This window comes from Lynx rufus, unplaced genomic scaffold (genome assembly GCF_022079265.1).
Source record: "Lynx rufus isolate CCGP_SWC_20201006 ecotype Redwood Valley unplaced genomic scaffold, mLynRuf1.p SCAF_1, whole genome shotgun sequence".
NCBI classification, from domain to species: Eukaryota; Metazoa; Chordata; class Mammalia; order Carnivora; family Felidae; genus Lynx; species Lynx rufus.
Window position 1 is genome coordinate 19,659,484 of NW_025814823.1, and position 22,300 is coordinate 19,681,783.

General features: G+C 49.8%; 1 protein-coding gene across 1 annotated transcript in view; it reads left to right on the forward strand.

Annotated features, from left to right (window-relative positions):
• The window catches only part of DHRS12 (dehydrogenase/reductase 12), a 33,277-nt gene extending 14,722 nt beyond the window's left edge, over nt 1–18,555 (forward strand). Inside the window, 4 exon segments of the mRNA XM_047074777.1 lie at nt 4,478–4,500; nt 17,043–17,104; nt 18,371–18,425; nt 18,428–18,555. Of these exon segments, the coding sequence (XP_046930733.1) occupies nt 4,478–4,500; nt 17,043–17,104; nt 18,371–18,425; nt 18,428–18,540 (253 nt within the window). The 3' untranslated portion in view covers nt 18,541–18,555.
• The last annotated feature ends 3,745 nt before the right edge of the window (nt 18,556–22,300 follow it).

Here is a 22,300-nt window from a genome sequence, read left to right on the forward strand (position 1 = left end):
AGTGCCAGAAATACTTAGCATTGTTAAAGCATTTTTTTCTAGGAAGCTCAAGGCTCATTATAGATGTTATTTTGGCAAGGAGCGCTGGTTCATCCCCCGTGGAATGTGCAAAGGGAACTTCTAGCCAGGGCTGAGGAAGGTGCAACCATGAGACGAGAGGACAGATCAGAAAGGGCGTTCAGTTAGAATGCAGGACGTCTGGATCCTGTCCCTGATCTGTTACAACAGGCTCACTCATTTGATGCCAGCCCAGTGGTTCTCAGAGTAGGGTTCCTGGACTGGCAGGATTAGCATCACTAGAGGAACTTGGTAGAAGTGCATTTTCTTGGGCCTCACCCCCAGATCGACTGAAACCAAAACTCAGGGGTGGACCCAAGCAGTCTGTGTTTTTTTTTTTTTAAATATTTTTTTTTTCAACGTTTTTATTTATTTTTGGGACAGAGAGAGACAGAGCATGAACGGGGGAGGGGCAGAGACTGAGGGAGACACAGAATCGGAAACAGGCTCCAGGCTCCGAGCCATCCGCCCAGAGCCCGACGCGGGGCTCGAACTCACGGACCGCGAGATCGTGACCTGGCTGAAGTCGGACGCTTAACCGACTGCGCCACCCAGGCGCCCCAGCAGTCTGTGTTTTAACAGGCTCTCCAGATGATCCTGATGTACATTATCATTTCAGAACCAACGTACCAGCCTTTTAACTTCTTTGGATTTTCTCCTTCTTGAACCAAGGAGTCTGCAGTAAATTATCTTGGTGTCTTTCAGCTTGGAGATGCCATGAATATAAGCTTCTCTCCTGTATCCACTTCCTCACTATAATTTAAGCTTTTAATGAGGCATTTAAAAAATTTTTTTTAATATTTATTTATTTTTGAGAGAGAGAGCAGCGCACATGAGAGGGGGAGAAGCAGAGAGAGAGAGAGTAAGGCACAGAATCCAAAGCAGGCTCCAGGCTCTGAGCTGTCAGCACAGAGCCTGATGATGTAGGGCTCAAACCCCCAAACTACGAGATCGTGACCTGAGCCGAAGTTGATCGCTTAACTGTCTGCGCCACCCAGGCAACCCAGGTTTTTAATGAGGCATTTTAATTAAATCTTGTCCTGAGTCACAAAGATGGCTGGCAGGGCTTGTCTGGTTGTTGGGGTCGTTGAGGATATCCATTAAATAGCAACCCTCTTCCCACTCAAGAACTGAACAAGTTGAGGAGACAGTGGAATAGTAACTGAAAGCCAGCATATATATCACTGCTGTTACCAAGCAAGGCTAGTTGTAGGGCGTGGTGCGGTGTGAGAGCCAAATGGGTTTCCTACTATCGCGCCCAGGAAGGAGACCCACTTCCCTTGTCACAGCTGGCTGGCCTAGGACAGACTCTACCTTCTCCTGCCCAGGAAGAGGAGAAAGTGGGGAGCAGAGCTGAGCATGCCCCGTTTGTTGCTCCCAAGTATACTAAATTGATTATTGATAATGGCTCTGCCTATCCTGGGCAGAGGGAAGAGGGGGCTGAGGGAGGGCAGAATCACCACCCTCTCTCCATGAGGAAGGAAATGGTGGGAGTCGGGAAGGACCTTTCTCCCCAGTGGTGAGGCTGCTTTTTTTTTTTTTTTTAAACCAATACCTAGAAGCTTGTCATAAAATGATGTGGAGTTTAGTACAAAATATTCTCTTTGATTTTGTTCCAAATGTAGTATCTTTGCCCGAAGTACCGAACCCAAATGTGGGGTCATGTGGGTTTTGCCTTATAACTTTATAGGGTGGCAAAGATGCCCGGAGAGCCACAGCTGGCCTCTGGGGGGCTGCTCAGCAGGACCAGCTTTATGATTTGTGGGGCCCAGTGACAAACAAAAATATGGCACCCATACTCAAAAATTAGGAATTGCAGTACACCGTCAACAGAGCATCAACCAAACGGGGAGGCCCTTCAAAGGTCAGGGGCCTGTGAGACCACATGGAAGAAGTCAGCCCTGCTGCTTACCCACCCTCCGTCCAACAGAATTCTGCTGGGCACTGACCGTGCGCCGGACATTGGGGAGTATTGCCCATACATAGTCATTTAACCCTGGTGACCATCCTGTGACAGAGGTATTCTTACCTCTACATCCCAGATGAAGAAACAGGCCGAGAGAGGTTGAATCGCTTTCCGGAGGTCAAGTGGGGGAGCCAGAATTTGAACCCAGGTCTGTCTGCCTCCGCAGCCCATGAACAGGATGCAGTTCTGCCCCCAGCAGCCTTTTCCCCCTGTATTACGGTGAAGTAGGTGCTAAGGGAGCACAGGGAGGGAGGTGAGCGGTCCTGCCAGGGGGATGACGGGCGGGCTGGGGCATCGCTTGGCGGGCAGCTGGGAATCTGCATTCACAGAGCATGCAGCCGGGTGTCACAGTCTAAGGGGACTGCCTTTTTGATTGTACAGCTGGTTCTGTTGTACTTTTGTATGGATCTGGTCTGCTTCTGAGGACCTTGATATCTCTTCATTTTCATTTCCTCTTTGTGTTGAAACATCTTATTGATCTTCCCAGCCTCTCTGAGACGCATAATAATTCTCGGGCTTTGATATGTATTCATCGTCTCCGGAGTGGAAGACAGGGTACAGTATACAAAGCAGCATGTTAAGGACAGAGGGGGCAGCTTCATGTGTCTGTGCTCACAGATGAGGAGATACAGAGAGGTTAAAATACTGTCATTCTGAACAGGTCCAGAGCCAAAGGAACAACCCAGACCTCTGTCTGAGTCCTAGGAAATTGCTGGCTGCCTCCCTAATATGAAACATGTTTTCCTGGCCCGATTATGTAACGTGGGATGGGTTGTTTTCTCTGAGTCTGCTGGGCCTCTAGAAACGTTTCCAATCCCCAGCCAAACACCGGTAGGTTCCTGACACTCTGAGGACAGGACAGCACCAGTCTTTGCAGAATTTATCACCAGATCCTGAGGATTTGGAAGCTGGAGGGCTGTCAGAGCCCATGCCTGCAGGTGGCCGTTTGTGGAGACATCACAGTGTATGAATTTGATTAAGTACGGAAAGAATTCTCCTTAACCTTCTGTGGGGGTAGGTGGGGCGTGGGGAGATCTTCATAGTTTGCCCTTTGGTGGGACAAAATGAGCTACTCTGGGTAGATCTGTGGGCGGATGGACCGAGGAGGCAAAGTGGTCTCGTGAGACAGGTTCTGTTTGGTTGTTCTTCTCGCCCCTGTGTTTTGGGTGTTCTCACATCCTATGCTCTTTGCCTGTTAGCATGCAGTGGCATTAAGCGTCCATTGGAGTGAAGACAGATGGGAGGGGAGGGGGGGCCGTGCTAAGTGCTCTGCTGGCAGCCCGCCACAGCCTGAGCGTTAGCGCATTAAATCCACCACATCTTAGCCTCGCTCACGCCGCAGGACACAGGACGAGGACACTGACTCTACCTCCTCCAGGACAGCTGCGTCATCAACTAACTGACTGTAATAAACAGGCAGTGGTGCCTTAGTTCTCTGGCAGAAGGTGGGGGAGTTCAGCGTAGGTCATTCTGAAGGACATACGTTGCTGTACAGTTAAGTGTTCTGTCACTTGACATTCGGTGATCTGGAGCTCTCTGCTCACTGGCATATCCCCACACGCAGTGGATACTGCTGTTTAAGGCAGGGACTCAAAGTCCAGAAACACCTCAATAATAATAATAATAATAATAATAATAATAATGGCACACATTCTTGGGTCACCTCACTCAATCCTCGTAACACCTGTACAGATTTTCGAGATGAGGAAACGGAGAGTCAGAAGTACTCTGAAACCACAGTCTGTGACTTACCTTACTAAACAAAGGACAACTAAATTATAGTTGGTGCATTTTTAGTATTGGGTTGTATCTGTCAGTTATTGCTACATAACAAACAATTCCAAAATCTCAGAGACCTACAAAACAAGCATGTACTTTTTGCTGACTCTTCTGCAGGTCTACTGGGCTAATCTCAGCTGGGTTTAGCAGCGTGTCTCAAAGCAGCAGGTGAGATCTGGAGTATGTCCCAAATGTCTCACATCTTCCTTTCACAGAGCGTGAAAGGAAGAGTATGTCCCAAATGTCTCACATCATCCTAGGCTGACCAGGATTTGTTCCCATGGTGATAGCAGAGGTCCAAGTATGCAAGCACTTTCAAGCCCCTGCCGGATTCACATCTGCTAGTATCCAGTTGGCTGATGCAAGTCACTTCACAGAGCCCCAAACCAGAAGTCAGGGAGCATACTCCTCCATGGAGGTGGGGAAAAGAAGGTGAATTATTGTTGACAATATTCTTCCACAAGGCCTGTTTTATTACATTCTAATTCTTTGGAAATAGGTGATCTGAGTTTGATGTGGTAACTATTTATTAACCGAAATACTTAATGAACAAAATACTTTATTTGTTCAGTAAACATTCAGAGATCACCTGCTATATAGCACACACTGTGGTCAGTGATGAGGACTCAGAAATTGAAGGGGCTCCTGGTCTAGTGGGGGAATTAGACACGTAAGCAATTTCAGTAGCCATACAGTAAGTTCTCTTTTCATCCATGAAGTGAGCTAGGGTGCAAAGCAAAGAGGAAAGCAAAGAACAGCACTGCCAGGGGAGAATGTTTCCTTAGACACCGCATGTGTTTGGTACCAGGCATTTTTACTTGTCAATAATCTTTACCCTGAGTTTTACCCATGCACCATTTTGCTTCAAAGACCTCCTTCCGGCTCACAGATCTTCAAGCCTCCCAGAGAGGCACAGAATCTGGGAGATAATAAGTACTCTAGACATGTCAGCTAGCATTGTTTTAATATCCAAACCCTTTAACCTGGAATTAAAGTCCTCTGTTGTCATACCCCACCTACCTGCCCAAAAATATTTCCTATTTTTTTCCCACGTGGATCCTCTACCAGTCAGCCCATTAATTTTGGAAAATGCCACTAACAGTTTTATGTCTCCAAGTCTTCATCCCTGCTGTCCCTCTGCCTGGAATGTCCTCCTCCTGGTTAACTTTTGCTTCTCTGTGACTCAACTGGGCACAACCCCAGCACAGAGCTTAGTCAGGTGCTCCACCTCTTGGCTTCCATAGTGCCTTCTGGGAACCTGTTGCATGACAGGAATCGCCTGTTGACAGGTTGGTTCTTGCGCAGAGCAGAAATCCTTGAGGGCAGACACTGCCTGGCCATTAGGAGGCGCTTGGTCTGTGTCGGCTGAACCACAGTCCAGGTCCTCCAGCCCTTTGTGCACAATGTACAAACCTGTCCACGCCTCATGTTCCCATTCTGTAAAATGCGGATAGTGATGCTTTTGCAGGCTAGAGGTGAGGATTAAAGAGAGAATTGTAAATTACTTGCCCAAGAGAAATTACTCACGTGCACACAAAAACAGGCACATGAATGTTTAAGCAGCTTTATTTTTATTCATAATCACCCCAAACTGGAAACAACCCAGATGTCCTTCAGCTGGTGCATAGATAAAGGAGGGGGGGGGACTTCCACACAATGGAATGCTATTCAACAATAAAAAGGAACAAAATACTGATGGATGCAACAATGTGGATGAATCTTGAATGAACTGGCAAAAGTCAAGCCAGACTCAAAAGGATACATACTTGTATGATTTATGTGACATTCTGGAAAAGGCGAGCCATAGGGACAGAGAATGCATCAATGGCTACAGGGTGGTTGGGGTGGGTGGGGGACGACTATGAGGGAATATTTGGCTGAAGGAACTGTTCTGAATCTAATGCAGTTACCCAACCCTATGCATTTACAAAAATTCAGAACTGTGCACGTGCGCGCATGTGCACACACACGCACACACACACACACACACACACAGATGCAGAGTTTTACTGTATGTAAAAAAAATTTAAACGTACATTTGGCCCTTGGGCAACGCAGGTTCAAACTGTACTGGTCCACTTATGTGTGGATGTTTTTCAATAACTCCAGTATAGGACTGTAAATATACTTTTTCTTCCTTATGATTTTCTTAATAATATTTTATTTTTTATAGCTTAATTTATTACAAGAATACAGTGTGTAATACATATACAAAATATGCGTTAATTGACTGTTCCAAATTATCAGTAAGGCTTCCAGTCAACAGCAGGCCAACAGTAGTTCAGTTTGGGGGGAGTCAAATTATACCTGGATTTTTGACTGCATGGTGGGGGTCAGTGCCCCTGATACTGCATTGTTCAAGGGTCAACTGTGTGTGTGTGTGTGTGTGTGTGTGTGTGTGTGTGTATTTGTATATATGAAAGAAAAAAGAAAGAAAAGCATTGTAACTCTCAGCACATGTCTGGCAGGTAGTGAGTCCATTTCTTAGAAGCAGATGATTTATTACGGTTGTTTCTTGGTGCCTCTTTTTAGTAATCAATGAGCTCCTAGAAGGGGGACTTTATTTTCTTCAGCTTTGAGCCCAGGTCACCCAGCACACCCAGAACACACAGTAGCAGGTGTTCAGAAGCATCGTTGGTGAGGAATAAATGCAGAAACACCTCCCATGCTGTGCTGTGCGGAGACCAGGGAGGTCCCTTCCTGGTCTGCCTGCGCCAAGGACATTGGGGTACACGACAGCTGGTAAAGGAGAAAATGGCCACCTTTCAGTCCAGGAGAACAGCTTGACCCCAAATTTTGTGTTTCCCGAGAGCCCATGTGGTTCTGGGAAAAACGGGATGGGGACAGTAGTCACAAACAATGAGCAGCCAGCCCCAGTACCTCCCTGGGGTTCCTGTTGTTCCTCCATCATCATCACTGTCCTAGAATTGTCTCTGCACTGCCTTTCCCCTAAGAAGCCAATGAAAGGGAAGGGGACAGGAGGATGGAGAAGGAGAGGGCCACCATCCGGCTACAATGGAGTCTGGACCCCAAAGTGCCCAGATTCTTCTGATCTCTCTAAAAAATCAAATTAATGGATGCAAGAGTAACATCCAGGCCCCAGCAAGGCCAGTGTGGGCCTCAGCATCATTCCACATTCTGGACCATCCCTAGCTACCTCCTTTATTCTCCCCATCTCCCCTCCCTCTAAACATCTGTCTCCTTTCTTTCATTCCTTTAGGCCATATTCCTTTAGGGGTCCAGCTCACAGCTAAGTGAACCGAGGGATCTGTGCTCATCTTAGTAGGTGCTGTCTTCAGACTTTGTGTGTAGAGGGAAGGGGAGGGGAGGAGGCATTTATTCAAGATAACCTTTTTTTTTTTTTCCTAATCTTAAAACAGATGAGTATTCATTTAGAAAATAGGGAAATAAAAATATGCAAGAGTAACAGAAAACTCTCCTGTAATTCCATCATTAAGCTATAGCCATTGTTAACATTTTTGGTCTATTTCTCTAAGCCTTTTTCTATGCTTGTCCCCTGCTCTCCCCTTGGAACCACGTGATATGTATCATTCTGAGTCCTAGGTTTTTCCACTTAACCACTGTATTTTAAGTGTTTTCTCATGTCATTTAATATCCTTTAAAGTGTCACTTCTATTCAGAATATATTCCATTGTATGAATGTTTCATGATTTATTTAATTAACCCCCTCGTATGGGATATTTAGCTTGCTTCTAATTTCTCACTATTGAAAATGACTCGGTGATAAATGCTTTTGTACATACGTTTTTGCTTGTCTTTGGTTACTGCCGTAGAATGGATCCCTGGTGGTGAAATTACAGAGACTTAGTGTGTGAGCATTTTTAAGACTTGGATCTGTAGTAACCACATTACCCTCCAGAAAAAAATGTACCAATTTATATTCCCCCCAGCACTGGAAGTGCTTGTGTTTTTTACTTTCTGTTGTTCTCAAGTGAGTGAGCTTTGTAAAACTGATGGATGAGATATGGCATCTTATTTTTCTTTGCATTTCTTTGGTTACTAGTGATATTGGAGTTGGTGGTGGTAGTTTATTGACCATTTGTATTTCTTTTGCTACTTGTCTGTTCATGTCCTTTGCCCATTCTTCTATTGAGATTGTTATCTCTTAAACTTTCTTTATAAGTCTTCTTTGGCATATTTATTGCAAGTGCTCCCCTTCCCCCTCCCCTGTTGGGCAAATTGCTTTTTAATTTTTTTTTTTTTTTTTATGTTTTGGTTTGCCACACAGAAGTTCAATTTTTTTATGAGGTCAGGCTGTATATTTACCATTAAGACTGATTTATTCACTTTTAGGATTAAAAAATCCCTTGTTAGTCTAAATAATTTAGTTACATGGTTCTCTCCCCACCCCCATTTTCCTCTAACATTTTCTTAGCTTTTTAATGCACCTAGAAGTCTTTTTGGAATAAGGTAGGTAAGGAGCCTTTTAAAAAATTTATTTCTCTCTTTCATGTTCTCTCCCTTATATTCTTAATTTTTTTTAATGTTTGTTTTTGAGAGAGAGAGGCAGACTGCAAGCAGGGGAGGGGCAGAGAGAGATGGGAGACACAGAATCCGAAGCAGGCTCCAGGCTCTGAGCTGTCAGTACACAGCCTGACGCGGGGCTTGAACCCACAAACCGTGAGATCATGACCTGAGCCGAAATCAGTCACTTAACCGACTGAGCCACCCAGGCGCCCCACTCTCCTTTGTATTCTTTTTCAACGTTTATTTATTTTTGGGACAGAGAGAGACAGAGCATGAACAGGAGAGGCGCAGAGAGAGAGGGAGACACAGAATCGGAAGCAGGCTCCAGGCTCTGAGCCATCAGCCCAGAGCCCGACGCGGGGCTCGAACTCACGGACCGCGAGATCGTGACCTGGCTGAAGTCGGATGCTTAACCGACTGCGCCACCCAGGCGCCCCTCTCCTTTGTATTCTTAATAAACAATGTCACACAACACTGCTTATTTACTACATGTGCTTTCCTTCCTTTTGAGTCGTGATCCCATCTTTATCATATACCAAATTCTCGTTAAGTTGCTTCTGTCTGTTCCACGGATCTGACTACTAATTATTATGTTCTATGTTCTGTTATGTTCTAATTATTCGCAGTATATTTTACTATCATCTAGAGCAAGCCCCAGCTCATTAGTTTTATTTCTACATTTCACCCCACAAGATTGATCGGTGGGGTTGAGGAGCCCCCCTCCGCCGCCCACACCCAGAAGGATTCTGGAGCCCTGAGGTTCTTGGTCTTCGGCTGCCCTGGGGAGTCTCAGGAAAGAGAACGCATGAGCCCAAAAGTCAGAGGTCATTTGCCCATTGGCTTTTGGTTTTCTGCCAGGTATCCGAGGCTGCTTTGGATGAGGCCCAAAAACCACTTGGTGCTTGGATCTCCCCACCTGCCATGGGGGTAGGGGCGTCTGGGCTGCTGTGGCACTCAGGGCGGGGCCAGGCCTTCCCTGGGCTCCGCAAGGACTGCTCCCCTGGTCTCTCTGTCCCAGTCTAGGAAGTCAGCGTTGTGCTTGGAACGCCTCCTGGCCTGTGGGTCGGGAGCCTCATCTGATTACCTAGCTGGGATTCAGCTGTTGTTTTTAAAGGAGTTCTACCCGGCCCTCATTTAGGGGAATTTTACAAACAAAATCCCAAAGAAGCACCTTCATACTTTCAATGAGCAGAGGCCCCAGTGCCCACACCCAGGTTCTCCCTGCTGTAAAGCAGGTGCTCTCATTGTGTCCCCAGGGTGGTAGGCAAGAGCCTCCCTCGATGTGACTGCAGGGAGCAAATTCAGTCATCTTGCACCAGAAACACTGGTTTTGCCTGCGCACCTTGGGGCTTGGACCTTGGATGGCCTGGGGAGGATGAGGAAGTGACAGCCTTTTCACTTCTGTGTGAGCAACGTGGAACCTTTGGACAGGTGACCGCGACTCCTCCCTCAGGTGGATCCTTCCCGTTAGCATTCACAAATGTCCATTTCCGTGTCTAAAAATGACAAGCACAATAACTTTGCTAGACTCCACGTTATGGCGACTAGCTGTCTGGATTTCCGCGGGACTAAGTGCGTTCCCAGCATGGAGGACTTTCAGTGCCAAAGCTGGGGGAGTGCTGGGCAAGCTGGGATGAGTCCCTGCTCCACACCCTGCTCCTCCTCTCCTTCCCTGCTGCTGGCCTCTCTCTTCCCTTCCTCCCTTCCCATTCACCCGAAACCACTCCATCCTGGCTTTCTCCCCAACTGTTGGTGGCCCTCGCCAAGGTCACCTGTGACCCTTGTGTTGCCAAACCCAGAGGATGTGCCTCCGTTCTCAGCCTGCCTGACTCCCAGCGGCACTTGCCGTGGCTGTCTGGGCTCACGGGGAGCACTGTCCACATGGGCTCTGTGACTCCACTCCTATGTCTGCGGCCCCTCCCGTCCCTGCTCAGTCCTCCCCAAACTCCTGAGCTGGCTGCAGTTTCTCTGCGTGACCTTGAAATGCTGCAGTCCCTCCCAGCCCAATCCTGGCCTCCTCTTTTCTCCCCCCGCACTCTCTGTGAGAATCTCACCCCTGGCCGTGGCCCCACGTGCTGTCACGTGCCCTGGTCCCCCAGTGGTCTGCATGCAGCCCAGGTCTCTCTTCGGAGCTCCCAGCTCGTGTCTCAAATGCCTCCTACTCAGCATGTCCAAAATCCAGGTGTTAGTCTTCCTCACTGATCTCTTCCTTCTCTCGTTGAGCCAACCTCAGTGGATGGCATGACCGTCCACCCTCTTGCTCATCCTTGACACCTCCCCTTCCTCCCCTCCTGTACGTAGTTGATTTGAATGAGTCTCTATCACATGCCTCCAATCTGTCTGCCTCTCTTTATCTCCACGCTACCACTGCCCAAGCCCCTCGGTCACTGAGACACAAGCAGTAATACTAGGGCTCTCAGTGCCCTCTCATGCCCTCCCCCACCCTTGGTGGCTTCCTCCACAAAGCTGGCAGAATGACCCTTAAAAATGCAAATATGTTTCATTCTGCCTCAGATCAGCCCTTGGTGTCATTAAAGCTCCGTGTCGTTGGCGTTGGCCTCCAAGGCTCCAGCCTTACCAGGCCTCACTCTCCACCTCGCTCACACAGCTTCAGCCCCCCTTGGTTGAGCCCTGCAACCTCAGGACCTCTTTGCCCAGGCCGTGCTTCACACCGGAGCACCCTCCTCCCCACCCTCACCCCTTCCCAATACCCTCACAGCTTGTTCCCACCTCTCCTGTAAATCTTAGATGCCACCTCATTGCTAACGTGGGCCCCCACACCACTCCCACACCGCCTCATGTGCTCGTGACGGCCTGCACACACTCTTCCATCACGGCACCGACCCGAACAGTGAGTGTGAGTTAATTACGCAACAGCCTGCTTACGCTTGGTGAACGCGAAGGCCAGGGGCCCTCACAGTACCCCTCGTACTTAGCGCTGGGGCTGCCATTGAGCAGGCCCTTGATAAATACTCACTGAATGAACGGAACTGGATGGAGAGGATGAGTTGAGGTTGGGGGCAAAGGGAAAAGTCTGACTCCCCCTCACTGTGGTCTGACCCCAAACCAAGAATACCCCCTAAGAGGCTGACAGCATGAATGCCTCCTGGTGCCTCGTTTTCTGCAACAACCTGTGCGGCTGGCTTCCCCGGGTTGTATGACCTTTGAAACAGTCTTTATGCGATGTGTAAGGTCAGTGTGTGAGGCTCCCAGGAGCACGACGGGACATCTTATTACCGCACAAGTGGAGAAGTACCAGATGGGATCCACCAGGGGAGGAGTCCGCTCCTTTAAAATCTGCACCAGTAACCTCCCAGAACCAGAGCAAAGTTCTTTGTCCAGTGGGTAGTCCAGCCGGTGGCAGATAGCCCCTGGCTCATAACCAGCGTGGCTCTATTCAAGCTGGCTTTGCAGGTTTCCGAATAGAAACACCTGTCCGTTTTCCTGTGCTAAAATGTAAAATTTACAATACGGTTTTCTCATCAAGCAATAACTAACTTTAATGCTATTCAAATATATCAAACTCAGGATATTTTATGATTTTAGGAGCAGCACGATTTCTTTGAGGTATAATTGATGTACAAGATCATATTAGTTTCAAGTGTAATGAATTTAATATTTGGATGGGAATATGGTTTTATAGTAAGCTTTAAGGGAGCGGTACATCTCTCCTTCAGCATCACCCAGACGTGACACAGCTTTACATCCCTTCCTAATTAGCTTATAGAGAGAGCTTTGCTTCAAGTCATGTACCCATGTAATAAAGGTCCTTGTTGCCATATTTAGAAGACTATGTCCAACATAAATTCCACTCCCAAATCTCTTTCTTATAATGAACCTCCATCAACATAATGAGTTCCTTGGAAGGAAGGCATTGTGTAAATTAAAAATACTAATGAGTCCTAATGATAATGAATTATTTTCCTTATTACTGGGAGCAGGACTAACCTTGAGCACATTTTCCAGTATCTGAAGGTGCCTTCCCTACACCCAGGATTGCCTCCCTTAAAATATCTCCTTCCTTCTTCCCCTTTTTTTCCTTTCTTTTCCTCCTTCCTTCCTTCCTTCCTTCTTTCTTTCCTTTCTTCTTCCCTTCCCTTCCCTTCCCTTCCCTTCCCTTCCCTTCCCTTCCCTTCCCTCCTTCCATTTTTTGCATCAAAACTCTGAATCCCCCAAATGTCCCTGATCCTATCTGGTCAGTCTTGGAGGAAAGGAAGTTACCAAACTGGTCTACACTCAAATGAGTGACCAAAAGCACCCATTAGCCATTTTCAACAGTGCCCTAGCAGTACCTGGATACTGTTATTTTGAAAGGTAGCTGATTAGCACAGAGGAACTGGCAGACTTCCTGGCTGAGACAAGCTGTGTCTTAAGGATTGTCAGGTTACAAGTAACAGGAACCCACTCAAGCTGAAGAGTCAAAAAGAATTTGTTGGTGGGCTACAGGACAGTCCTCACAGAACTCTGTGGCAGAGGCACAGCTGGGCTTTGGGGGCGTCAGGGACAGGACAGGACTGCTATGAGGAACTAGGGTAAACTTCTCCCTTCTCTGGGACCGTTGTCCACAGACTCATCACAACTGCTTCACTCTCTCCCCTTCTGCAGACAGACTCGCTCTGCTTTTCCATGCACACTGGCCAAATATGGCACCATTGAGTCAACCTGCACTCGGTTCCAGGGTTCTGTTTCCACATTCTTGGGTGAGGGAGGCTCGAGGCCAGATGGGACAAACACAGTGCCTGGCCCAGGGTAACAACTTCATTATGTGTTTGTTGATTTAGACAGGATGCGGGCCCACCCCTCAGGATGGGGTACCTCTCCACAAGAAGTCTACTACATCAGGCCAACGAGTTTTTTGTTTTTGTTTTTTGGGTTTTTTGTTTGTTTGTTGCTTAATTCAGTTGGAAGCCCAGGATGTTGAAGAGCTTTGGGAGAGGAGAATGACATTGGCTCACGTTGGGGGTGGGGATTAGCAACAGGCCTGTGATGGGATCTGGACAAGTGGGGCAAAGAGCTCCCGGGGCCAAGTTCATCCTCAGGGAATAATACTTGCAAACAATGGGATACCTTCCCACTCCCTTGGCACCTGTGTTGCCTGGGACTCAGCCGGGGTTTAATGAGTCAAGAAAAGGGGGATTTGCCAATTTGTTTTCCACTTCGCATGCACTTGCTGGGAACTTGGATAAGTCACCGGACCTCTTTGGGAGTCTCCTGATTTCAATTCTTTTAATAAAAAATTATACACATGCACGCATACAAACACATATACACACATACATTACTTACATACTTTTATGTTATTCTTTTAGCAGATTATTATCGTGTTTCCCTTTGCTGTCCTGTAGTTACTCGGGAAGGGCCTCCACAACCTGGCTGGGAGGCTCAAGGATTATAAATTGCTTGTGGCCAGAAAGAGAGATGGTTCACCTCCTTCTCAGGGAGGAGAAAAGTGTGCTCTGTGTGAAGAGCTACATATGTTCTTTGTAGTGATGAAGCTGGTGATCTGGGAGGCAGAAAGCGCACAGAAGCAAATGATGTATCAGATCTGCTCCTTTGGGAGCGGTGGGCGTGGGAGAAGGTCAAGGAAAGACCCGTTTTGTGCACTTGGGTTGAGGGAGAGCTTCAAAAGATAGAAAAACCCTTGGAGGGCCTGTGGCTAAAAACTGTGGATCTCCAGGAGTTTTTCTTTTTAAGTTTATTTATTTATATTTTTAAAGATTTTTTTTTCAAGTTACTATTTTTTTTAATATTTATTTATTTTTGAGGCAGAGACAGAGCATGAGCAGTGGAAGGGCAGAGAGAGAGAGGGAGACACAGAATCCAAAGCAGGCTCCAGGCTCTGAGCTGTCAGCACAGAGCCCGACGCGGGGCTCGAACTCACAAACTGTGAGATCATGACCTGAGCCGAAGTTGGACGTTCAACCTGCTGAGCCACCCAGGCGCCCCTATTTATTTTGAGAGAGAAAGGGAGTGTGAGCTGAGGAGGGGCAGAGAGAGAGAGAGAGAGAGAGAGAGAGAGAGAGAGAGAGACTCCCAAGCAGGCTCCATGCTGTCAGCATAGAGCCTGATGTGGGTTTGACCTCATGAACTGTAGGATCACGACCCGAGCTGAAATCAAGAGTTTGACACTAATGAAATAAGCCAGTCAGGAAAAGAAAGAAATCGTGTTTTCACTCATATGTGGAATTTGAGAAACTTAACAGAAGACCATGGGGGAAGGGAAGGAAAAATAAGTTACAAACAGAGAGGGAGGCAAACCATAAGAGACTCTTAAATACAGAGAACAAACTGAGGGTTGATGGCGGTGGCGGGTGGGGGGGGAGGCAGAGAGGGGAAAATGGGTGATGGGCATTGAGGAGGGCACTTGTTGGGATGAGCACTGGGTGTTGTATGGAAGCGATGAATCACGGGAATCTACTCCCGAAGCCAAGACTACACTGTATACACTGTATGTTAGCTAATGTGACAATAAATTAAAAAAAAAAAAAAAAAAAAGCTGGACGCTTAGCCAACTGAGTTACCCAGGCGTCCCTCTCCAGGAGATTTTAAAAAGCACCTACCACTTGGCTGTGCCCTAGAGGAGAGTATCTGGCAGGATGAATGGCCCAGCCAATCTTCCTGCAGCAGACTCTGTTAACGTTTAAATTGGCAGCTCTTTCTGCCCACTGGACCTGTCCTCCCCATGCTTTAATAAAACTAGCTTTTTGCACCAAAAAAAAAAAAAAAAAAAAGAAAGAAAGAAAGAAAAGAAAAAAAGAAAAAAAAGGTTCAGGTGTATTCTCATAGGGGATGAAACAGCCAACGAAACACACAACATCTATCTCCCAGGTAGGGAGAGGAGGTGCAGACAGGCTCACCCTGGCTCTCATCCGTCCAAGTCCAAGGCGAGGAGAGACGAGGTGTGCCCGGACAGGCAGGGTGAGCAAGCCCGGCCCTCAGCCTGGCTGGGTGCGGGCAGCGGGGCCTCTCAGAGGAGGGGGCTGCAGGCCTGCCGTGTGGAACCTCTTTCTAGCATTCATTTCCTTTGCTCAGGAGTCATTTATGACAATCCGTCCGTGGCAGGCCGATGGGGCAGATAGCTTTTGGCAGAAGGCCTTTCTCCTTCTCGCAAATGAAATCACACGGAGAGCCACTGGCAGTGAATACAAAGGAAGTGTCTGAGGCCACTGGATGGAGGGGAACAGCTGTTGGAGCCCGAGTCCTCAGGAGACTTCAGAATCCACAGACTCACAAGGCAGGACCCTCCAAAAATAAACTGGGATGTGGACAATGAAGAATGCTGTCTGGGATGGAAGTCAAAACCCGGAATTACCAATGCTGATGCAGAAGCGAAGTAACAAGCAAACATGCACCGAGAGCCCTCCGGTCCACACATGCATTTTATTTCTCCACAGAACCCTCTGACCCTAGGAAGTGGGCTGGCCAGCGGTCTCCCCTCTACAAGAAACCAAGGCCGAAATTGCCACGGTGGCTTGCCCACGGTCCCATTGCTGGTGGGGGCCCAAATCCAGGCTCCCGGCGCCCACCCCGGTGCCCTGTCCGTGGTGCGAGTCTGCGCCTGCGGGCTTGGGTGCTGAGCAGGGCACTGCCAGGGTGGTGCGTCCAGCACTGGGTGGAACTGGTCAAGCAGAAACCCCCAGGAGTGGCCCAGAAAAGAGCCCAGGGCCCTGGCACTGGGAACCCTTACTTGTTCTCCCCTCACGATGAAAAACAATACAGATGGGCACGAGGACAGGCAAACAATAATTCCACCATTCAAAGATAAGCATTTTAAACATTTTAGTGCACCAAAGTATCATCCTTGCAGCTATTTCCTGTTTTGATACCTTTCCTCACAGAAATGGGACTCCGCTCTCCTGCCCTGTTGTAACTTCGCATTCTGTGTATTGTGAATATTGTTCTGTGTCAGGCACACTTCAACGGCATTTTTCTCATGTTGTTAAAAATGTGTGTGTATGTACGTTTTATGATTACAGAAATAATCATAGAATTACGTGCTTGTTGTAAACTATTCTTTTTTTTTAAAATTTTTTTTTTTCAACGTTTATTTATTTTTGGGACAGAGAGAGACAGAGCATGAACGGGGGAGGGGCAGAGAGAGAGGGAGACACAGAATCAGAAACAGGCTCCAGGCTCTGAGCCATCAGCCCAGAGCCCGACGCGGGGCTCGAACTCACGAACCGCGAGATCGTGACCTGGCTGAAGTCGGACGCTTAACCGACTGCGCCACCCAGGCGCCCCTGTTGTAAACTATTCTAATTCAAATAGTGCAGAAATGGGTAGCAAAGGAAGTCAACGTTTTACTTCATCCCACCCTTGGGACATAAGCAGTGTTACTAAATTTTGTATTTCCTATTCGTCCTTTTCGACGCACAGACCAGACGTGACAGACTTACGTGCACATAGAAACTCTCTGCACACGGTGGGCTCGTAGACTGTTGTACACTTTGTGTCTCCCCTTCCTGTAACGTGGGCACCTCCTCCTCCCTGGACGTGGGGCTCTCAGGCATCTTGGCTCCAGTCCGGGGGCAGAGGAAGGTCTCACGGGACCCGAGAAGGAAGCAGTAGCCCCCGGGAGCCAGTTACAGCATTTGGACTGAAAACCCTCTGAGGGGAGGGAGACGGCAGCCCAGGCGGCCACTTGGCATTCGTCAGGCACCCGCCCACCCCTCCTCAGGGCCGCTGGCAGGAGGGGCCCCATGGCACCAGGTGGCTCCCTGCCACCCTCACCGAGCGCTCTGTGCCTCCCCAGGTGTGTGTGTTCTCACGAGTGCCCTGATCCCTGCCTCGGAGGAAGAACACGACTCCAGAGCGGTGAGTTGAGCTCTTGGGATGTTTTGTGGGTTTGGCGTTGTACCTGACGGGAAGCCGGTGGGCCTACATTTGGTCTACACCCACGGGGAGAGCCAGCTTGTCCGGTGGGCCCACGGGCCTTCTCTTTGGTCACCTGAAATCAAGCAGTGTTGTGCCAGCCTGGACGGCATCGAGGTGTGTCTGGAGAGGCGCTGACTGAAGGCTGGGAGGGACCCAGGTCAAGAGGAGGGTCAGTCCGGTGCTTCTTTCTGAGGACACACGTGCTTAAGGAGCTCCTGGCGTGTGGACTAGGATTCCCGAATGTTCATCCGGGCAGTAGAGGCTTCCTGGGAACCCGCTCCGAAGAGCACTTTCGCGTCCCCTACTCCTGCCTCCTGCCACGGCCGGGTGGCTGCCTGCCGCCCACACACAGCCTACGAATTCCCTGCGAAAAGGGAGGCAGAACTATGCAACTAGAAATGTTAAAGACTCCAGTCCTCCCCGGAGGCTTTTCCCCATGATCATCTGGGAGTGGGCAGAGCGTCAGGAAAGGGAGGCCTCTGAAGAGCAGGGCAGCTGTGGGAGGCATTCAGGTCAAGGGTGAGGGGGTGCATTTCCTGGAGAGCATGCTGCTCTGATGAGAGACGACAGGTTCGTGGAGCCGGTTCCCTCCTAATAGGTTAAAATGACCCGCTCAGAGAAATCAGGGAGAAGGCAATATACGCAGGCTGCCTTCTCTCTGCGGTAGTGGGCAGAATAATGACCACCTCCCACCCCCCGAGGTCCGTGTCCTAATTCCTGGGACCTGTCACTATGTCACCTTTACATGGGGGAAGGGGACCTTGCACAAGTGACTAAATGAAGGACATTGGGATGGGGGGAGTATCCTGGGTTATCCAGGTGGGCCCAGCATAAGCACGAGGGTCAACAGAAGGAAGGGAGGTGAGTGCGAGTTGGAGAAGGAGACGGTCTCCTTCCGGGAGAAGAAGAGGTCACTGGGGCAGGGCAGCCATGAGCAAGGAATGCAGGCGGCCCCTGGAAGCCGGGGAAGGCGAGGCACTGGTCTCCCCTAACACTTGCAGAGCGAACACGGCTCTGTGACACCTCGATTTCAGACCTCCGGCCTCCAGAACTGTAAGAGAGCGCGTCTGTGTGGCCTTAAGCCGCTAAGTTTGTGGCCATTTGTTACCACCACCACTGAGAAAATTAATATGCTGCTTGACAGAGAATAGGAATGGGAAGGTATTGTTCATTTTTGCTTATAAACTTCTCTTGTACGTATTGTAGACGACAGTCTCCTCGGGAGGAATGCTGGTTCAGACACTGAATCCCAATGACCTAAGTGAGAAAGGACGGCACTTAATGGAACTATGGTCTGTGCACAAAACAAAGTAAGTGGCGTGGCTTCCTTTAAGACTGCATTTTATGGAGTATTGCTTGGTGAGCAAAAAGAATGAAATCTTGCCATTTGCAACAATGTGGATGGAACTAGAGGGTATTATGCTAAGCGAATGAGTCAGAGAAAGACAAATATGACTTTACTCATATGTGGAATTGAAGAAACAAAACAAATGAACATAAGGGAGGGGAAGCAAAATATGAAAACAGGGAGGGGGACAGACCATAAGAGACTCTTAAATACAGAGAACAAACTGAGGGTTGCTGGAGGGGTGGTGGGTGGGGAGATGGGCTAAATGAGTAAGGGGCATTAAGGAGGACACTTGTTGGGATGAGCACTGGGTATCATATGTAGGGGATGAGGCACTGGGTTCTACTCCTGAAATCATTCTTACACTAGATGCTAACTTGGATGAAAATTTTTAAAAAAGACTGCATTTTATTAATGTGCCACACGGGCCCTTTTCCACAACAGGTTTATTGTAGAATGTACATTGATTCAGATCCTAGTAGTTGACGGCAGGCCCTGCAAAGTTCCTGGCACAGTGGGAGTCCTCTTCGTGAGGGGCCAGGCGTGGCTGTGCTCAGACCAGGGAGGACCTTCATCGTGCTCCTGGGAGAAGCCCCAGAGGCTGCCAGCTCTCTTCTCAGTGTTTCTCAGGCCCACAGAAGAGTTGCCGAGGGCTGGCGACCATCTGAACAGGAAGGAGCCTGGCAGAGGCGTCCCTGCCCCGCACGGCTCAGAGAGAGTAAGGATGGTGAGAGGTCACTCCTCCCTCCTGTGGGCAGCCCTTGGCTCACCGGCCACAGATGTCACAGCAGTGACTGGGTTCCCTGGGCTCGCTTTGGAGGGCATGCATGTTCAGTTCTGGAGCAATGAAAGGCAAGGGTCCAGATCTCTTACCTGATCTTAACAGAAACTACAGTCATACCACCGTATCTCAGCGTGTGACAGCTATTTCGAAAAGCCCCATCTGTAACTTCCACGTTGACATTCTTGCCCTTAAACTCAACTGGGGGGGCTCCCTCATTGTCTGTGAAGCTGCCGGCACCCGTCAGCTCCCCTGTCATTGGTGCTGTCTGTCTCTGAAGGCCTCCCTGCCCAGTGCTCCCCCACTCCACCTCTGTCCTCCGCGTGCCCCGAGTATGTCCCGCTTTTGCTCGCTGATCTTCGGACCGTTGCTGGTGGATTACTTCTCAGGCCTCGAAATCCTGATGTTTCAAAGAGCCATACTTCTTCCCAGTTTTCCCAGGGGGCATGGGAATAAACCAGTCTCTCATTACAAAAGAGGCCCGGATGGAGTTCTTTGCGAAGCATAAGCAAGCTGCCCTGGGATTGGGCAACAGCGGAGATACAGCTGAGGCTCCCGTGCAGGGTGTGCTCTCCAGGCATGTCCAGCGTATGGCCCACGCTCTAAGATGGGAGTTAACTCACATATTAGTGGGCAGCCCGCTCGGTGCCAGCCTGTGCCGGGGGCCTGAGGTCCCACAGCCAGCAGGGCAGATCCTGCCCTCGCCCAGCCTAGGTACAGCGAAGGCTAGAGTGGCATGACCCCCTTGGGAAAGGGGCAGATCTGGGCACTAATTTCACAGGGAGGGGCTCGGGAGGCCCAGGCAACGTGCAGCATGACTTTCTTCATTGTCATGGTCACTCTCTTATGCTCCTTCCACCTCCTGAGGGAGGGCCAGGGTGCAGCCCTGGTTTCCAGGGAGGCGTCCATAAAGAGCTGATCAGGACCACCGGGAAGCGACATCTGTGCACACTGCTGTCCCACACGAGGCTTGTGGGACGAGCGCCTGCAGCCAGCTCCCTTGCCTCACACCTGAGGGCGCCTTCTCTCTCCGGTCTCCCTGGTCCAGAGGCGGCGGAGGGTTCTAACTGAGCGGGGGACCCGAGGGCACCTGGCTCCATTGCTCATCGTGCCAGGAAGGTCGCAGCCTTTAACTTCCGTGCAGAGCAGCCACAGGATTGACTCTCCCCAGGAACGACCTAAAACCAGAGTAAAGAGGAGTAGGGAATTGCTTTAAGAGGGGCACATTGGGACTAGAAAGGAAGAAGCCTTGTCCTCAGAGGCAGTGCTTTGGTCTCCAGTTTGCATTGGGCGTGGCTGAGGGGGGCAGTGCTGGAGTCGGGGGGACCACTGGGGAGCCCCTCCTCCACGAGCTGTCCTGACTCCGGCAGTCTGGTGACAGAGGGGGCTGGTAAACGCTGGCTTTCCCGTGTCAGAGAGGCATGAACCGGGGCCGAGGGAAGTTGATGGGAGACCGATGGGGACCTGGGGACAGGCCCAGGCCCCCGCACCCCCACCCAGGTTTCTAGACATGGCGAGTGTGCAAAGGTAAGTAATAATCAGTAAGGAGACAACTGGAATTATCTGGAAGCATGTTGGAACAGAAGGCGAGCACAGCTCTCTTCGGGATCTGCCCTTCCCAACTTTTATGAGGAGCTCTCGGGAAAGACCTCCTAAAACAAGGGAACTAAACCCAGCAGCAGACACCCCCATACACCCGAGGCGCCAAGGGCCACTCCCAGTGCCACCTGGGTACGATGCGTGTGTCCTCACGGCCCCCAGGGGATGGGCACGGCTGTCACCCCGTTTACAGGGGGGAACCAAGCACAGAGGCTGCCGGCCCAGCCGGGCCCGGCCACAGCGTCTGGGAAGCACGCTCTCGAACACCGCTGCCCCCTCTCCGAGAGCCGGTTTGTTAGAAGCCTAATTTGGATACACATCCTTGGAGTCAGTCCTAAGAAATAATTAAAGATCTGGGAAACGAGGCTGCTCGTCGCAGCACTAGTGAGAGAGGGAGGTGATAAATTATGGAACACCTGTACAAGAAATCTGTTCAAACCTGAAAACCCTGCCGTAGATAAATGTCTGTGGGAGACGAAAACTGTCTGCATCGTATCATTAAATGAAGAGATCCGGTTCCAAAACCGTGCATGCCTTGTGATCCGATTCTTCCTATACCCGCGCGGCCGTAGAAGGAGACGTGAGTTGGTGCTGGGGAGCGTGCTGCAGAACCCTGGCTCGGAGACCTGGCCCAGATTAGCCCTCTGATGCACAGACCCGAGGAGGCTCTGAATATCCTGTGACGAATGCCCAGGGGATGTTCTCAGGGAAGCACACGCCCCAGGAGCGACTCAGGCCAGGAGTGCTGGGAGAGCGGCTTCTCGGTTCTTCTCCCTTCCTGAGGGAGACGTGCTTGGCTCTGCCTGACCGAGGTGAGCGCCATCAGGCCGCGGAAGGCCCCCTGCCCCTTGGTGCTCTGGGCGCATCATCCAGACACCTCCACCGTCAGCCTGTGTGCTTACAAAATCTCCGCCAGGAAGCCCACCGCCCGGATCTGTGTGCCTGGCCCACAGGTCACGGAGCGACGACCAGGCCTCTTGGGTTCAGGCAGCCCGGCTGTGGCCCGGGAGACCCGAGGGACGGCTGGACAGGGGAACTGAGCACATGGACGCCTGTCCTCCACGAGCACTGCAACAGAAGGCGCCAGATTCCTTCTTGCTCTTCGGTATTTCCTCATTTTACCATAATAAACAAGTAAGTACTGCTTCTGTAAAAAAGAAGAAAAAAGCTTATTTTTAATTTAAAAAAATGAGAGCCCTACAGGACACGATCCTTTCTAGCTCTGACATCCTCTGATCTCATTACAGCTCTTGAAGGTTTATTCTGGTTTCTTTTCTTTCCTTGGCTTCCCAGGAGAACGCTTTTGTTTCCCAGTGTGCTCACTGTAGAGACGCCGTGTTCCCGGAGGCCCGTGGGCAAACGGGCCGCCGCCTGCAGCCGGCCGTGGGGCCCCGGGGAGGTGACGCTG